Source organism: Lacerta agilis, chromosome 10 (assembly GCF_009819535.1).
Source record: "Lacerta agilis isolate rLacAgi1 chromosome 10, rLacAgi1.pri, whole genome shotgun sequence".
In the NCBI taxonomy this organism is placed as follows: domain Eukaryota; kingdom Metazoa; phylum Chordata; class Lepidosauria; order Squamata; family Lacertidae; genus Lacerta; species Lacerta agilis.
Genome location: NC_046321.1, coordinates 14,687,771 through 14,706,149, shown reverse-complemented (window position 1 = coordinate 14,706,149; position 18,379 = coordinate 14,687,771). Strand labels below are relative to the sequence as shown.

At 45.9% G+C, this 18,379-nt stretch overlaps 1 protein-coding gene across 4 annotated transcripts; it reads right to left on the bottom strand.

Annotated features, from left to right (window-relative positions):
• Positions 1-745: 745 nt before the first annotated feature.
• LOC117054441 (perilipin-3-like) lies at positions 746-17,993 on the bottom strand. Of its 4 annotated transcripts, XM_033163264.1 has the most exons (9): positions 17,935-17,950; positions 17,310-17,311; positions 17,035-17,118; positions 12,938-13,023; positions 11,729-11,924; positions 9,830-9,912; positions 7,933-8,197; positions 6,156-6,352; positions 746-1,319 (listed from the first exon to the last, which is right to left on the bottom strand). In XM_033163264.1, exons 3-9 carry the CDS (start codon positions 17,081-17,083, stop codon positions 885-887), a joined length of 1,311 nt encoding a protein of 436 aa, XP_033019155.1. In that variant the 5' UTR covers positions 17,084-17,118; positions 17,310-17,311; positions 17,935-17,950; the 3' UTR covers positions 746-884. The 4 variants fall into 4 exon arrangements, with proteins under 4 accessions (XP_033019155.1, XP_033019153.1, XP_033019154.1 ...); XM_033163262.1 differs by lacking the exon at positions 17,310-17,311 and having other exon boundaries at positions 17,935-17,993; XM_033163263.1 differs by lacking the exons at positions 17,310-17,311; positions 17,935-17,950 and adding an exon at positions 17,889-17,932.
• Between the last annotated feature and the right edge of the window lie 386 nt (positions 17,994-18,379).

Genomic DNA, 18,379 nt, shown 5'->3' with positions numbered 1-18,379 from the left:
TCTCCTTTTGGGCTGATAGCGTGTGTCTCTAGGGCCCTGGAGACAGGGAGGCTGCTGCAATGTTTTGGACCCCCTGGACCGCTCCCTCCACCTCTGCTCCCCTCCCACCGGATGATACTTTTAGGGCAGGTCTAGGGAAGCTGCGGCTCATTAGACTCCAACTCCCACCAGCTCCAGCCAGCATGGCCAGTGGTTAGGCATGATGGGAGTTGTAGTCCAACATCTTCCAGAAGGTCACAGCTTCCCTGTCCCACTTTTGAGGGTGCTCATGCCACCCTTTTCAGGAACTGGAACTGCAGGGTTATAGGAAAAGGTGATGGCGCAGGGTCCTCAGACGAGGCTCGGGAACTTGTGGTCCTACCGGTGTTTTTGGACTCCCGACAGTCTCAGCCAACAGTCCAGAGTGATGGGAGCTGCAGCCTAACCTCTGGAGGCTCTCCATCTTTGCCACAGAAGGATGTTCTGAAGCAGCTCCCCACCCTTAAAGGAATGTTGGATGGCTGCCTGTTATAGAAATCTTTCCTACAGGATATGCTGCAGCCCGTATAATGCTAAGCATGAGCCCTCTCACTGAGCTATCCCGTGACTTCGGAAGGAGGTGGACTGGGATATGTATACTGCATATTTTTAGCTTGACAACGTAACCGGGTCTTTTGGGATCCTAGAACAAGGACTTGAGAACAAGAGCGAGAGAGAGTTTCCTTGGCTTTCTGAGACACGAGAAAAACACACATGCACACAAAGGTCTAATTCACTCATTTACTGCCAGGCTGCTGTTTGCCTAGGATTTAATCTAAGAACCAAGCCCTTTTAAAAATGCCCTCAAGTCCACGTTGCACACTTTCCCCCTCTGCCTTCTACAGGTGAACAAGACCCAGGAGGGCTCAGGTGGTTGGGGTTGCTGCTGCCAGGAAGCTGATCCTGGATTCCTGCCGCCCAGAAAGGGTGCCTCGAGACGCCTGCCCGCTCCGCGCGATCTTGAGGGCCCTTATGGCGCTGCCCGGGCAGGTCCTGCATTTGCAGCTGTTTGTGAAGAAGCAAAAGGGCAGGGACTGCGACACGTAGTTCAAAAGCGCATTCAGGTTTTCCTCCTCCGACATTCTCTCCCACACTCGGGTGAAGATTCTTCGGCAGAGATCCTGCAGGCATTCCAGGGCGGAGAGTGCCATCTTGAGTTCTTCGAGGGCGTAAGAGGCCTGGGGGACATTCTCCTGAAACTGGGAGGATAATTCTTCCACGCTGAAGAGGATGATCAGGTAGATGGTTCTCAGAGGGAGTGTGACTGTATAGTACAAGGCGGCCAGCCAAGCCTTCCATTCCTGAAATGCAGACATCCATTGGGGAATGAATGAATATATATATATATATATATATATATATATATATATATATATACACACACACACACACACACACACACACACACACACACACAAAATGTGATAGAACTGTATTTATGTATGCCACAACAGCAGCAAGAATTTTGATAGCTAAAAACTGGAAGACAGAGGAACTACCAACGATTGAAGAATGGCAGATGAAAACGATGGACTATATGTGTCATAGATATGTGCTGAGATGACCGGGAATCTCCGTGACCAGAGGGACGACACGGTGGGAGAAGAATGGAAGAAATTTAAAGTGTACAGTGGTGCCCCGCTAGACGAATGCCTCGCTAGACGAAAAACTCGCTAGACGAAGGCATTCATCTAGCGGAAGGCTGCCCCGCTAGACGAAAAAGTCTATGGGGCTGCCTCGCAAGACGAAAAATTTTTGTCTTTTTTTTTCTTCATTTTGCGGAGCGCGGCTGCCATTGCCGCTCCGCAAGACGAAAAACCCGATAGATGAAAATTTTCGCAGAACGAATTATTTTCGTCTAGCGGGCACCACTGTATTAAAAAATATATAGTAAGATTGAAATGTAGAAGGAACTTGGGAGAAAAGTTTAGACTGCAGATTTAGATTAGGTTAAGTGTTAAAGAAATGGAAAATAATGAACTAAGATGATAGTTAAAGAAATGGATAGGATTATTATTTTTTGGAAAATAAGGTTTATACAATGTAAAGAAATTACTAAAGATGAATGATAATGAATGCAGGAAGGGCAGACGTGAGGAAGTCTATTTATAATGTTTAGGAAAGAATTAGCTTTTAAATGAAGGGTTTTTTGTTTTTTGCTTTTGTAGTATGTTTGTAACAGTTTTTATTTTTATTTCTTTTTTGTAGTTTGTATTAGTATATGTTTGTTGTGTGTATTTTGTTGATGTTTCAAAAAAATAATAATAAATATATTATAAAAAAATAAAATAAAAAACAATATCATACAACTCCCATCATCCCTAGCAATGCGCTCTATGTGGGGCTACCTTTGAAGGTGACCCGGAAACTGCAATTAATCCAGAATGCGGCAGCTAGACTGGTGACTGGGAGGGGCCGCCGGGACCACATAACACCGGTCCTGAGAGATCTACATTGGCTCCCAGTACGTTTCCGAGCACAATTCAAAGTGTTGGTGCTGACCTTTAAAGCCCTAAACGGCCTCGGTCCTGTATACCTGAAGGAGCGTCTCCACCCCCATCATTCAGCCCTGACACTGAGATCCAGTGCCGAGGGCCTTCTGTCGGTTCCCTCACTGCGAGAAGCAAAGCTACAGGGAACCAGGCAGAGGGCCTTCTCGGTAGTGAAGTCAAGGGAATAGACAACTACCTGACATTCAGAAAATACCTGAAGGCAGCCCTGTTTAGGGAAGTTTTTAAACTGTGATATTTTAAATGTATTTTAATGTTTGGTGGAAGCCGCCCAGAGTGGTTGGGAAGACCCAGCCAGATGGGCGGGGTACAAATAATAAATTATTATTATTATTATTATTATTATTATTATTATTATTATTATTATTATTATAGCTAGCAGGACCAGTGCTGCATCAGGGATGATGGGAATTGTTGCGCAACATCTGCGGACCCAAGGTTGAGAAAGGCTGGATTAGACTACAATTTAAGAAGGATATTGACAAGCTGGAACGTGTGCAGAGGAGGGCAACCAAGATGATCAAAGTTCTGGAAACCAAGCCTTATGAGGTTGTGTTTTTTTTTTTTTTTAAGCAGAGGTTGAATAGTCACCTGTCAAGGATGCTTTTACTGAGATTCCTGCATTGCAGGGGTTTGGACTAGATGACTCTTGGGATCCCTTCCAGCTCTTAAGATTCCACAATTCTAGAGTGTTGAACAAAGACCTGGGAGATGGGGCTTCTGTTATTCCCCACTCAGTCACAAAGCTCATTGGGTGACCTTGGGCCAGTAAACCTACCTGACAGAGTTGTACTGTAATAATAATAATAATAAATTTATTATTTATACCCCACCCATCTGGCTGGGTTTCCCCAGCCACTCTTGGTGGCTTCCAACAAAATATTAAAATACAGTAGTCCAAACATTAAAAGCTTCCCTAAATGGCAGCCTTCAGATGTCTTCTAAAAGTCTGGTAGTTATTGTTCTCTTTGACATCTGGTGGGTGTTCCACAGGGTGGGTGCCACTACCGAGAAGGCCCTCTGCCTGGTTCCTTGTAACAGCTTCTCGCAGTAAGGGAACCGCCAGAAGGCCCTCGGTGTTGAACCTCAGTGTCTGGGTAGAACGATGGGGGTGGAACGATGGGGGTGGAGACGCTCCTTCAGGTATACTGGACCAAGGCCGTTTAGGGCTTTCAGGGTCAGCACCAACACTTTGAATTGTGCTTGGAAATGTACTGGGAGCCAATGTAGGTCTTTCAAGACTGGTGTTATGTGGCCTTGGCGGCCACTCCCAATCACCAGTCTAGCTGTGATATTCTGGATTAGTTGTAGTTTCCAGGTCACCTTCAAAGGTAGCCCCACATACAGCGCATCGCAGTAGTCCAAGCGAGAGATAACCAGAGCATGCACCACTCTGGTGAGACATTTCGCGGGCAGGTAGGGTCTCAGCCTGCGTACCAGACGGAGCTGGAAAACAGCTGCCCTGGACACAGAATTGACCTGCGCCTCCATGGACAGCTGCGAGTCCAAAATGACTCCCAGGCTGTTCACCTGGTCCTTCAGGGGCATAGTTTACCCCATTCAGGACCAGGGAGTCCTCCACACCTGCCTGCCTCCTGTCCCCCAAAAGCAGTACTTCTGTCTTGTCAGCATTCAACCTCAATCTGTTAGCCACCACCCATCCTCCAACCGCCTCCAGACACACACAGGACCTTCACCGCCTTCACTGGTTCTGATTTAAATGAGAGATAGAGCTGGGTATCATCCGCATATTGATGAACACCCAGCCCAAACCCCCTGATGATCTCTCCTAGCGGCTGCATATAGATGTTAAAAAGCATGGGGGAGAGGACAGAACCCTGAGGCACCCCACAAGTGAGAGCCCAGGGGTCTGAACACTCATCCCCCACCACCACTTTCTGAACACGCCACAGGAGGAAGGAGCGGAACCAATAAATAACAGTGCCCCCAGCTCCCAGCCCCTCTAGACGGCCCAGAAGGATGTTATGGTTGATGGTATCAAAAGCCGCCGAGAGATCCAGCAGAACTAGGAAACAGCTCTCACTTTTGTCCCTAGCCCGCCAGAGATCATCGACCTGATTGTTGTGAGGATAAAATGGGAAAAGGTTAGATCCATGTGACCACCTTGAAAAAAGGTTTTACATAAATGTAATAATAATAATAATAATAATAATAATAATAATAATAATAATAATAGGTAATAGCTGTGCACTGGCTGGCATTGGCTCTCCAGAGTTTCAGGCAGGACTCTTTGCTAGCCTTATCTCAAGATGCCAGGACTCGAACCTGCAACGTTCTGTATGCAAAGCATTTCTCCTGCTACTGAGCTGTGGCCTCTCCACACTTAAAGAGATATTTTGACATGGCGGGTGTGACGTAATAAAAGGATGAAGTTGCCAACTTTTCCACCAGCCCTTGCTCCTAATGCTTTTTTTTTACTGTGGATCAGCTTACAGGGAGGTGTTATCACTTAACTTTGTGCTGTGAACTTTGTGCTGTGAACCTGCTGAACTCTGTGGATCATGCTGCTGACGTACCCAGGAGCTGGCCAGCATGTGCATATTGTGTGCCAAACGCAAGCCAGGCTCAAATCCACCCGGGAATCCACTGAACCCGAACAGTGCCAAATGCAGGCTACACACTTGCAGTGGGGAAATCAGGAGTGCACTGTTAGTGTCCTGGTCACCCTTCCCCAGCACAGCTTGCATTTAGTGCTGTTTAAATTTGGAGCATAAATTCCCTTTCCCATGCATTTACTTTAGTTTGTGGACTCAGTGGTCTTATGTTCTCCTCTCTCTCTCTTTACATGGCAGTGTACTTCTCATTCTGCCATGTATAAACAAGAGCTTTCCAAACATTGCTGTGTCGGTTGCAGTGTGTAGGTGTGTCGTGTGAATGCTCCCCATGCTGTTTCCAGGGCTAGAAAGGGGTTAGTTTAACCTCTGGACATGGGTGGCGCTGTGGTCTAAACCACTGAGCCTCTTGGGCTTGCCGATCGGAAGGTCGGCAGTTCGAGTCCACCCAACAGGGTGAGCTCCTGTTGCTCTGTCCCAGCTCCTGCCAACCTAGCAGTTCGAAATCATGCCAGTGCAAGTAGATAAATAGGTACCACTGTGGCAGAAGGTAAACTGTTTCCATATGCTCTGGTTTCCATCACCGTGTCCCGTTGTGCCAAAAGCGGTTTAGTCCTGCTGGCCACATGACCCAGAAAGCTGTCTTTGGACAAACGCCGGCTCTCTCGGCCCGAAAGCGAGATGAGCACCACAATGCCATAGTAGCCTTTGACTGGACTTAACCGTCCAGGGGTCCTTTACCTTTTACCTTCCTTTAGTTTAACCTCTAGTTTGCTAGTAAACTGAATTACCGTGTCACTAAATGATGCATATCTAAAAAGTGTGTCACGAATATGAAAAGTTTGGAAAGTTCTGGTGTAGAATTTGACCTTGATGACACAGTTGTCCCCCCTTCCCCCGCCCTCTCTCACACACACACCATCTTTGGGGCTAATCTAAGAAACATTTCACCCTCACTGAAACTTTTTTATTTTCAAGGGAGATGTGATTGTTTTCTCCCAGCCCGGAGAGACATGGGAAGGGGAAAGAAGAGGCAGGGGAAATGTGCTCTTACCGCATAGCAGTTTTCCGTGACCCTTTGGAGGCTCTGGCACGTGTGGCTGATGCGGCGCTGAGACTGCATCGAAGCATAGTGTTGGAATTTGTTCAGCAAGGAAAGCAAGCAGACCATGTACCCTTCGCACCTGATCTGCGCCTGCACTTCCTCCCCAGAACCCCCCACTCCACATTCAGAACATGGCCGAGTCACATCTGAAACGAAAGAAACATCACTGTGTGATCGTAAAGGGAGACAGAAGGTTGAAGCAGGAGATTTCAGCAGCCCCGTGTTCAAGGTGGCCCTAGTTATTTTTGTGATGTGTTGGGATCCTTGGCCAGGAGACCTCTCCATGAGCCAGTTGCCATGTGCACAGTGTTTCCCTACGCCAGGGATTAACCATGTTGGCATTCTTGGGGACCGTTTTATAAGTGAAATTGTCATCACATTTTATGCCCGAATGGTGGAGCCATTGTTTAAAGCTTTTCATGCAACCATAGTGGGTCCATTGATTTCTGTGGGTCGTATGTGTTTTTCCCACTGCAGCTGAAAACATGTGTGGGGGTGAAAGAGGGTGAAGTGCCTTACTTTCCCCAGTCACCACTCCCCAGAAAATCTCTGGGACCTGCCAGTTAGTCTGGCTGCCATTCCTCCCCCCACACACCTGCAGAGATGTCCTGGGAATTATGCTATTTCATCACTTATCTTTCAAGATGACTTTGGGAAGTGAGGTTGGCGGGGGTGGGGTGATGGTGCCTGCCAGCCACCAGGCAAACCTCTCCTTGCTGCCAAGGCTGCCCCCCCCTCCAATATGCCCCTCATTTCACCACATTGCCTGTCCCCTTTGCAAAATTTCTGAAATCTCTCTTCCCATTTTGCTACCTACAGAGAGGACAGTGAGCTGGGGAGGGATCATTTTGTCTAGGGCCTAATATTTTCACAGACGCTGACCCCCCTCGTGAGTGGTCAGGCTCCATAATAAATTTGGCACATCTAAGTGATAGAGGCTTCACAGTTAATGGAACATGTATACACATTTGTTTGTTTGTATTTAAATCCAACAGGAGGAGCATAAAGTTGTGGAAAGATGTTCGTGGAGCTAACCCAGCCTTAGACATTTATGTTTTGTCTAAATCAGGAGCATGGAATCTCAGGCTCGGGGGATAAATATGGCCCTCTAGTCCTCTCTATGTGGCCCTCAGGGCTATCCTTATGCCACAATCCTCTCCCCAAGGCACACCCCTCACTCTGCCTGCGCAGAATGCGTCCTTGAGGTCTGGTATTGCCTCTTGCTTGCCTAGATATGTGCAGCGATTTTTATCAAGAAAAATTGGTGCCAGAACTCACCATGAAATTATAAGTCGCCGGGCAACATGGGGCAGCCCCGAACAGCTGTTTGACAACAGCAGCATTCACCGCTAAAAACTACAGAGTCATAGATCTTTAAAAAAAAGTGTAGACCTCGCGTACACTGGCCAACTTCTGTTATGACTTGAAATGTTTGTTTGGGGCTTCAAGGAAGTACATAAAGGCAAGAAGCAGGCGGGGGGAATGCCAGCCCGCAGTGGTGCCCACCTGAGTCTACTGTCCAAAGGGGTACTTTGCCTCTGTACCTGCCCCCCCACCGGGCATGGGACCGCCAGAATTTGCCCAGAAAGGAATGCGGCACTTGAGCTGAAAGGGTTCTCCCACCCCAGGTCTAAATCTTGGTGGTACTTTGTCTGCACGTATCTTTAAGATTAAAAACCACTCTATACCATACAGGTAGGGGGCAAGCACTGTAGGGAGCCCTTACTCATATCTTCATCGGCAACCAGGAGATAGTGATCTATAAATGCATGGGACCTGCCCAGCACGGTGTCCACGCCGGTCTTGGCCATCTGGCCAACTCTCGTCCCCATCAACAGGCTCATACTACCGGTCACCATGGACGTTGTGGTCCTTACGCTACCCTGGACAGCATCTCTGGTCATGTCCACCATCCCTGATAGCCTGCGGGTCATGGCGCTCTTTGCACATGTGACTTTAGAAGACATCATCTCCTTCGTACCACAGACAACCTGCAAGAGTCAGAAGACACACCCTGGTGGAAATATTGGAAACTAGCTTTTGTCTTGGGGACTGTGAATTGGAGCTCTGGGACGGGCAAACTGTAGTGCCCTGGCTTCTTTGCAAGAAAGACATGTGCTCTAAATTTATGGTGCATGGGATGCGACCTGAGTTTACCTCTGTGTTTTTTTTAAATTATTTAATTAAAAAATTATTTATGATTTTCAATTTTATACATTTCAATAATTTTATGATCATTTTAACATTTCAAAAGTTGGCTTCCTGCCCCTTCTTTCTGCAGTTCCTTAAATTTATTTTTAATATTCTCTGCATATCCGCATTAACTTAATTTGCTCATTTATTCATCTACTTTAAATATATACGCTTATAAAGCTGCAGGTTATTACAATAATCCTGTTTACAGTTTATTTGTAAATATTCAGTAAACCATTTCCATTCTTTTATACAAAGTTTGTTATCTTGATTTCTTATTTTTCTGCTAGGTATCGCCATTTCTGCATATTCCATAAGCTTTTGTACCCATTCTTCTTTTGCTGGGACTCCTTCTTCCTTCCATTTTTGGGCGAGTAACATTCTTGCCGCTGTAGCAGCACACATGAATAAATTTCTAGACAGTTTGAGTAGTTCTGTCCTTATAATTCCCAAATGGAAAGCTGCTGGGGTTGTTCCCCCCCAAATGTTATTTTAAACACCATTTCCCAGTAAGCTTTAGCCTTACTACAAGACCACCACGTATGATAAAAAGAACCTTCTTTCGATTTACATTTCCAACACTTATTTGATTTGGATTTATACATTTTTGCCAACTTCCATGGGTGTACCCAGAGAAGGGCGAAGCAATTTTTTAAAAAATGGTTATAAAGTGAAGAAACAAAACAAAATTAGGTAGGGCGATGGCGAATAATCAGTTGTTTACCACACTGAAATGGTGTAAAAACCGAGAAGTATCTAGAGCCACCTAGCGACTGGTAGAGGGATCTATGTCAGCCAGCCAGTGGGATTCAAGGGAGGGAGAGGTCTCTAGCGGGCTCTAGCAGAGAGAAGAGGGAATCTTCTAGAGGGGTCTAGTGAGTTCCGTGTCACTATATAAACTGAGCCACACACCGTTAGTTGATCAGTATTTTAGTTGAATGCGAGGCATTAGTTCAAGCAAATCATTGTAATAACTACCGTAATAAAGCACTGCTATAATTATATATAATTTTCTTAAGATTTTGGTTTCATTCGCCTTTTCCGTGCTGAAATGTCACAACCTGAACGACCATGGCTTGCCCCCCCCCCCCAAGTTTTGATCCTGGGTACGCCCCTGTTAGGTACCATCGATATATCATTTTCTGTTAGAGCAATGACATGCTGTAAATTTTATGTCTGTATTCCACAGTCGTTCCCATGCTTCCATATCTATATTATGACCAATATCTTTTGTCCAATGTATCTGCCCTCTGTGTTTCAAGAGGACCATCTTTTCTCTTGGTTTTGGGCTGCTTTGAACTGTGGGTCTATTGTGGCATTTCTTCACCTCTATTTGCGATGTTTTTAAGATGTTGCAAAGTGCCCAGAGACTTATTCGAAATGACCTAAATAAATGTTTACAATCTTCTGGCAGGCAGACAACTGCTCACCTGATCAGCCGTCTGCTGAAGGATGGGCATCCTCTCTTCCACTGTATCTAAGCCCCGACAGGCGTACCTATTTGCTGTTGCAACTAAGGAGACACAGAGAGGAAGACACTTAGGTTTTTGTTATGGTTGCTGTCATGAGTCTCTTTCAGTCTCACTAAAACAATTGAGCTTTGACTTATTTGTAACAAAAATATCATACCAAGAAATCACACAAGGAACTTTGGCACCGGTTACAAAATACTGGTAGGGTGAAAATCTATCAATTGTTCTTTCTCTCAGTCCCTCATTTTTCCAATGTCCTTTTTATTTTTCTATGGGCTTATCCACTCTTACCTTTTCTTCGCGCTTTCCAGGCATGGTCCACACTTTAAAGCTCCGTGTCCAAGCATCCTTTATTTTTATTTTATTTTTTACTCCAGAGCTTTTCCCCATGAAAACCCGCTCTTTAAAGGCACAGGCTCCGCTGTCCCTCATTCCAAAGGAAACATGAACCCTGAGTCAGTGCCTGGAACCCCTGGAATTTCACATCCCTCAAAGATTGCAACAATAACAACAGCAGTAAATCAATTAATCTAACAGCACACAGTTAAATAGCCAAGTGACTGAGGGCAGGCCTATGTTCATAAAAGGAAATCAGGAAAACATCAACCACATTTCTAACCTGGAAGAAATTACCCAACACGACTTTTGTACAGGATTTTGAACTCGGTTCCCCTGTAATTTCTTACTGCCGTTTGAACAAACCTTTACTTTTTCCACCACTGGTGTGATTATTTGGCTGGTCAGTTTTGGATTTCTGTCTGTAACAACCAAATTCAGCAGCAGATCCCCGTTTTTTCTTGGTGGACTACTGAGCAAAGTAGAAAAGGGACTTACTAGAATCAGTGGCGTAGGAAGGGGGTGCGGGCCGCCCCGGGTGTCATCGATGAGGGGGGTGACAAAATGGCACGCACGCCTCCCGGCACTACCATCCTGGACAGGGGGTGGCTGGCACCAGCTTGGGGAGCCGTGGGGAGGGGGGGTGAAGCCTGACTCCATCCCACTGGAGATATGGGGCGGGGGTGAACTTGAAAGCGGAACCTTCTGCAGGAAAACACAGCACGCACAAACAGGCGCCCTGCAGCAGTGAGTGTCCTTCAAAACGCAAGCAAAGTAACCGAGCCAGGTGACTTTCGTTTGCGCTGTCTCCCCACACTGAGCAGCCTTGCAAAGCTCAGATCTGGGGAGGGGAGTGCCAGAAGGGCACAACAGCCTCTGCTCGGGGCTGGGGTTGCCCCAGCGGCAGTGGGGGTTGGTTGCGTGATGCCTTAGTTCTCTGCCGCTTGCTCCGCCCCCTTGCGTTGGTGGGTGCCCGTCCCCTCCCACCCCGGGCGTGTTGGAGTCACGCTTCGCCGCTGACTAGAATCCGTTTACTGGTCTACAGGGTTCCAAGGAAGTTCCTGCACTGTGCTGGACCTCATTTCCAATGTAGGAAGGACTCCTAAACCTAGAGAAGCTTGAATAGAAGAGTTTGGATTTGATATCCCGCTTTTCACTACCCGAAGGAGTCTCAAAGCGGCTAACATTCTCCTTTCCCTTCCTCCCCCACAACAAACACTCTGTGAGGTGAGTGAGGCTGAGAGACTTCAGAGAAGTGTGACTAGCCCAAGGTCACCCAGCAGCTGCATGTGGAGGAACGGGGAGGCGAACCCGGTCCACCAGATTACGAGACTACCGCTCTTAAGCACTACACCACACTGGCTCTCAAATAGATTGTTGTGTGTGTTGATAGCAGTGGAATTTTAGGGCAATTGTGGGCTAGCTTGGCAAGAAATGCTCGTTGCAATCTCTTCGGCCAATTCTAGCTTGTTGCATTTAGTGTGCACACAAAATACAGCCCTCTGCCTCAGTTTTACTCACTCTGAGGTTCAAGTGTAGTCAGCAGTGGCTGTGCCTTGTTCATGGCAGCTCCAGTGATGGTCTTCATGCCTTTCTCTGCCCCGCCACACACTGTCTGAAGGTAGGAGCTTTTTCTCTTGATGGAGGTGTAGTTTGAAGAAACCAAGTCGCAGACAGAGCACACCAAGGGGAGGCTGCCAACTCTCTTCAAGACATTCTGACACGGAAACCGAAGCCAGATCTTTGTCATTTAAGCCATCAGTTGTACAATAAATAAATAAAACCATTCAGAGCACAGTTCAAAAAAAAACAACACGCCCACACGACGGCAGTACCAATAAACAATAGCATATCACAAAAGAAGCAGAGGCCACGATTTGTAATGCAAGTCAATACTATAACCCGAAGCTAGCAACCCTCCGTGTTTGGGTGGACTTTATCATTTTATTTTAAACATTTATTACATTTATTAGTCACTTGCTTTTCAAAAATGAAACTCAAAGTGACTTCCAAAAAACAACAACATTTAAAACGAAGACAAAACAACTTAAAATACACAAGTTTAGAACAAGTTTGTGCTCTGAGATCTGCTGAGATTCTCTCAGTGCCCTGCCTTTCATACTGTGGTTCTTAGATTCCGTAGCAAGTGAGGGATGGACAGATCATTCACTTTTACTGATGCTCGATCATGGGGCCATTCCATCATGTCTTTACAGACTTTCCAAAGGAATGCCCCACCCCCCAAAATCTACATGTAAACTTTACACATTTTGTACATACTTTGCTTGTAAAACACACATTTTTTTTTCGGTGCATCCTCCCCTTAAAACATGCATTTTGTATGAGGTTCTTTCAAAAACAAAACACACCTTTATTTCTGCACCTTTGGGGGATTGAGATGGCATTGCAAAACTTGGAGAGATGGATAATCTGATCGTTGAGGAGACAATAAGAAAGCGAAAGGGAGTGTAGCCCAGCAAAAAAAACAGGAGGAAGAAAAGAACAGTCGGAACATCTTTAGACAGAAACAAAGTGGGAAGTATTCATCTAAACACTTGTGGTAATGCAACAGCTTTGAGCTGTGCCATCTAATTTCCCCTCCGTGGACTGCCCCCCAACTGCTTTGGAGAGTTGGGGGGGGGAAGGTTGGGAAAGTTACATTGCACAGTTAAAAATTGTTTTTGTTGGATGCCACCCATGGTATGCAAACGAGCTTGAATACACAACTACCTCATCCCCGAGACTTTCGTCAGAGGTCTCTGAAGACGTAGAAGTCGGTTCTGGCTTCGTAGTAGACATGATGCGTTCCGTGGTCACTGGAAGTGCAGAGAACAGAAAGCAATTGCGTCGGGGGCAATCATGGCCCAATTAACGGCCACAAATACTGTAGCTCCGTCGCCTCGTTGCTGCCAGTGGAAGCAGAAGATGGGAAACTCAGGTTCAAGTCCCCATTCAACCATGAAACTCAGTGGGTGGCCCTGGACCTGTAACTATCATTCAGGCTGACCTACACCACAGGGGTGTCGTGAGGATGTAATGTTTACGTGTGGGGAGGGGGAGAGCCCAGCATACCACTCTCAGAAGGAAGGTAGAATATAAGTGCAGCAAGTAAATCAGTAAAAAAACAGGCTATGCGTTTTCATACTGGGAAGCTTCTCCATTGATAATGAGGCTTGAAAGCATTCACACTGTCTCAATTTTTTAAAAAAGCAACAAGACTTTTATTCTTTATACCCTGCCCATTCAACTAGGTTGCCCCAGCCACTCTGGGCAGCTTCCACCATATATAGAGGCATGATAAAACATTAAACATTAAAAAACTACAGAGCTGTCTTCTAAAGGTTGTATGGCTACTTATCTCCTTGGCTCGGGGGGTCACATAACTCCATAGCCTCCAACATTTTTCTGATGAAAATAGAAACGTCTTAAGGAAAAGCGGGACATTTCGGGATCAAATCAGAAACCGGGACGGCTTTTGTAAATCCAGGACTGTCCCTTGAAAATAGGGACATTTGGAGGGTCTGCTTTCTGGAACCCACTGATGTTGAAATGTCTGCTATAGCCTCCTTCCCTCCAAATGTTAAAGATGAGCAGTCTGTGTTGTGATGGAGCGGCTATATGCCCACTCAAATGAAGCTCACTGGGTGACCTTGAGCCTGCACTATTTCTCAGGTTATTTCACCAGGTTGTCATGATTTAAAAAAAGAGGGGAGGGAGCCCTGCATTTTATTTTATTTTCACAATCGAGAGGTATATAATTTTCATGCAGTAAGTTGTGAAATAAGTAAAATGTATGTTGTGCCGAGCTCTTCGGAGGAAGGGCAGAATATAAGCTTAACAAAACTGATAAATGACATACCACCCAAGTCGATCCAGCGGCAAACAGATGTGGGCATTAGAATTTCTGGGATACAAACACCCATTGTGAGGTGGGAGTGGCCATGATCCAAAGCTCTGTATACCCCCCCCTCCTCAAAGCGGCCTTTTGGGAAAACTAGTGGCTAACCCTGTTCTTAAATCAAGCATTGTTGTCTCTATGGAACGAACTGCCTCTCCCCCACCCACCCCCCAGCGTTTACCCAGACTCACCAGAAGGCGACCCTTATTACCGTTTTCCTCCCAGAGCAACAACTACTTTGGACTTGGAGGAGGCAGACTGGATCATTCCATTGGGCTTATTCTTCACGCAGACGACTTGCTATGTTAACATATTGGGCATTTCCCATTAGAGGAGGACTACATTGGCTCTCAGGAAGAGGCCTCCGCTGCCATGGTTTCAAAACTTCATCCCCAGGGTGAATGAGGATGGATTCAGGAAAGATGGCGGCGTTTTGCCACTGTCTAAGACGGGTCAATGGGGGTGGGGGGCAACCACCAGGGTGGCAAGTGATGGGAGTTCCCATTGTTTCTTCAGCCCGGCAAGCACTGAAGTAGAGAGCAGTGCCAACCAATCAGGCTGTACATGCAAATTAGTTTCATTATGATTGCTTGTCCAATTGGATCCAGCAGCTATTAAGGCCCTATGAAAAACTTGCTTGGGACTTCAGCAAGTGGTGGTGGAAGAGGGGTGATGTAGGGGTGGACCACCCCGGGTGTCACCACTAGGGGTGACAAAATGCCAGGCAGCACTCACTGCGGGGCTCGGGTGCGAGCAGGCTCCACGCTGCCCAAACGGTCCCCCCGCTGCCTTCCCCCAGCTGTAAGGCGGCTGAGTGGGAGGAGGCAGGCAGACTCCAGAGGCCCCATGGTGCGCCCAACCCTCACCCCTATGGGCGGTTCACCCCACCCCTGGATGCGCCACCCCACGTGCCCGAGCGGTTTCCTCTGCCGCTGACTTTAGCCCCGTTGAATCCAGTGGGGCTTATTGCAAAGAAGGTTTGAGCCCTACTAGATCAGACCAAGAGACCTGCCTAGTCTGCTGTCTTGTTTCTCATATAAGAAGCAGGACATGACTGCAATAGCTCTTTCTTGGGGCACTTCCACATGCCAGTTTAGTGTGGACTTGGTGCTGTTCCTGCACATAAGTCACTTTAGCTGCATAAACCCTAATATTTCTGTAGGCATTTGAATCCCTCCTGCAAAACTCTGACGGCCTCAAGGCAATCTTTGGCCAATTTTGAGAACTTTCAGATTGCTTGTATTCATTGTGTATTATGTTTTGAGGTTCCTTGGATGGACCATGCCCCCAAATATTTTCATAAATAAGTGTGTTGCGGAAGTGGTATTCAGTCAGTACGGTTGACCCTTTGCCCATCAGCGTATTTAAATTTTATTACAGCATGTTGTAGCTCATAAAATGCCACCAGAGGGCCATAGAACCATGTTTGCTTTTAAAAGCTTACTCCGTACATTAACTCTGGGAATTCTCAAAAACTCCTAAGAAGTATAAATGATCACTTGAGTCCACTGAATCTTCTTTTATGTCTTTTGTTCAGTTTAGAATGCAACACATGCATTTTTATTTTTATTTTGGCTTGAAACCACATGGGTTTCTGATGTCAGCAACACCTCAGTTTCAAAGGGTTCCCCCATCCTAAAGGAAAACTTACTCTATTACCTTGTGGAACTCATAACCACAAGTTATAATGATGATGTCCAAAAGTTTACATGGCGGGGAGGCAGGGATTAGACAAAATAATGGAGGATGTCTGTATTCAGAAGTCCTGCCCATCTACCAAACACAGGGGACAGACAACAGGATAAGACTGTTTTCTTTAAACCATAACTTGCTTCTGATTTTTCATAAGGCATGTGTTGTCTGCTGGTGGAAGCGAAATGCTGGGACAAACTGACTTTTGTCTGATCCAGCATACTGAATTCTCCACATGGCCTAGTAAGTGACTTTAGGATTGCAACAATAGTTATCTGACAATAGTGGGGTTAAAGATAGTACACCATAGTGACCCTGTTTGCATCTGCTAAATTGCCAGGAAGTAGGACAAAACTCTGAATTTCACATAATCACATTGTTGGAAGGAGCCTTGTAGACTATTTCCATCTAATTCTCTGCTCAGGGTGGAAACTCTAGAGCTACAAGCATCCTCAATAGATGAATTTGCAGCCCACCACTCCTCTAAGTCATTAACTTCAATACTGAACTGTTCTTACTGTCTAGAGCAGACATCCCCAAACTCGGCCCTCCAGCTGTTTTGGGACTACAACTCCCATCATCCCTAGCTAACAGGACGAGTGGTCAGGGATGATGGGAATTGTAGTCCCAAAACATCTGGAGGGCCGAGTTTGGGGATGCCTGGTCTAGAAGTTCCTCCTAATGTCCAACCAAAATCTAACTTCTTTGTAATTGAAGCCCATTGGAACTACTTTTTTTTTTTTAGTTTTCACCCTGCCTCTTAGCTTTAGAAAAGCTTCTTTGTCACCTTGCAAATTCAAAGGCATGATAATGAAAAGCACGTAATAAAAAATATAAAGAGTGTGCAAATGCAGGAGAGCAGATAAAATAAATAAACAGTAAAACCAGCAGACAGCTTTCATCAGAATGAGAAGAGCTTGAGAAATATTTTTTTAAAATGGTTTTCAAAGCTGCATAAAAAAGCCACTCAGGCTGTGTACACCCATCAAGTATTTAAAGCACCCCTTTCAAGAATCCTGGGAACTGTAGTTTCGTAAAGGTGCTGGGAATTGTAGCGCTGTGGGTGGATTCTTTGGAGGCAACTATGATTTGAACATCCATTATGTACATAGCCTCCATTGCATGATGATAAAGTATTCTGCAAATAGGATACCACAACTTAAAAGTGTTTTCCTACAGGTGTGTTTGACAGTGGGGCCTCCATCTTAATAATGTAAATGATCTTTATGTTGCTTACCTGATGGGGAGCTAATGGAGTGAGTAAAATTCTCAGGATAAATCATCATAGCAAGAGCCCGGCGCAGTTTATGTAGCTTCTTTCCTAGATTAAAAGATTGCAGAGGGGGGCAAACTGGTTATCTGTATTCTGAAAAGTTTGCGCTGACAAATTTGCAGAACATTTGAACATATCCACAGATGTCCCACACAAAATAAAAGCCAAACCAAACTGAAGATGGGGTTTTTTTTTCCCTTCGCACCAAATTCTTACGAAAGAGAAAGCTTGTTTCTTACTTCTGTTTATGAGGATAGGACAAAAAGAGTCGGATGCAGAATTACCAATGTTTGGGTACAAAAATTATGGTCCACGAGGCAGGGGCACAAACAGAACAGGATCCAGCAAACAGGATCAACACAATATGGTGGGCCTTGGCCAAACCAGGGGTTTATTTTACCTCCTTTGCAGATCATAATACAGTGGTGCCTCTGCTTACGTACTTAATTCGTTCCGGAGGTCCATTCTTAACCTGAAACTGTTCTTAACCTGAGGTACCACTTTAGCTAATGGGGCCTCCCGCTGCCACCACGCCACCAGAGCATGATTTCTGTTCTTATCCTGAAGCAAAGTTCATAACCTGAAGCCTTATTTCTGGGTTAGCGGAGTCTGTAACCTGAAGCGTATGTAACCCGAGGTACCGCTGTACTGCTTAACTTAACAGGAGGACGTGTTTTTAGTTGTTGCAAAGAGACAGAGTTGGCAACCACTGGTGTACATTTCGCAAATATTAATCGAAAGAGAAGTGCTGTCTTGATGATTGCACACCCACCCCACCCCAGGGGATCGATCAATATGGCAAGAATAGTAAGGCTTACAAGATATGTAAGGTGAGTAGCAACAGAAATACAAATTCCGTCTCACTTTTTTTCCAGAACTTCTGCAGCTTCTCTGAGATGTCACACTCCTTTACCTTCCCTCGAAGAGGCATTTCCCTTATAGAGAGTAAGGGCTGTCATTCATAGGGTTCTCAAAACCTCCATTCCTCTGTCACCCCCACAGAGAAACGCATCAACAATTGCCCGGATTGCTGCCTTAGAATACGGAAGCCCTTTGTGGGAGGACATTCCGTTCGCCACATTCAGAACTCTCCACCGGGTGGTCTCTCTCTTTTATGCCACTGATGGATCGTGAAGTGTCCCTTGAAATGCTTTCGAGCAATTAAAATTTCACAGAAGACTGGGAAACTCATGGTGGCATCAGGGACGAGGGCATAAACCTACTAGGACGAGTGCCTTAAATTTCCAGGCTAGCAGACCATGCAATTCATGATGGAGGTCGCAGCCCAGATTATGGGCCACCCCGTCTG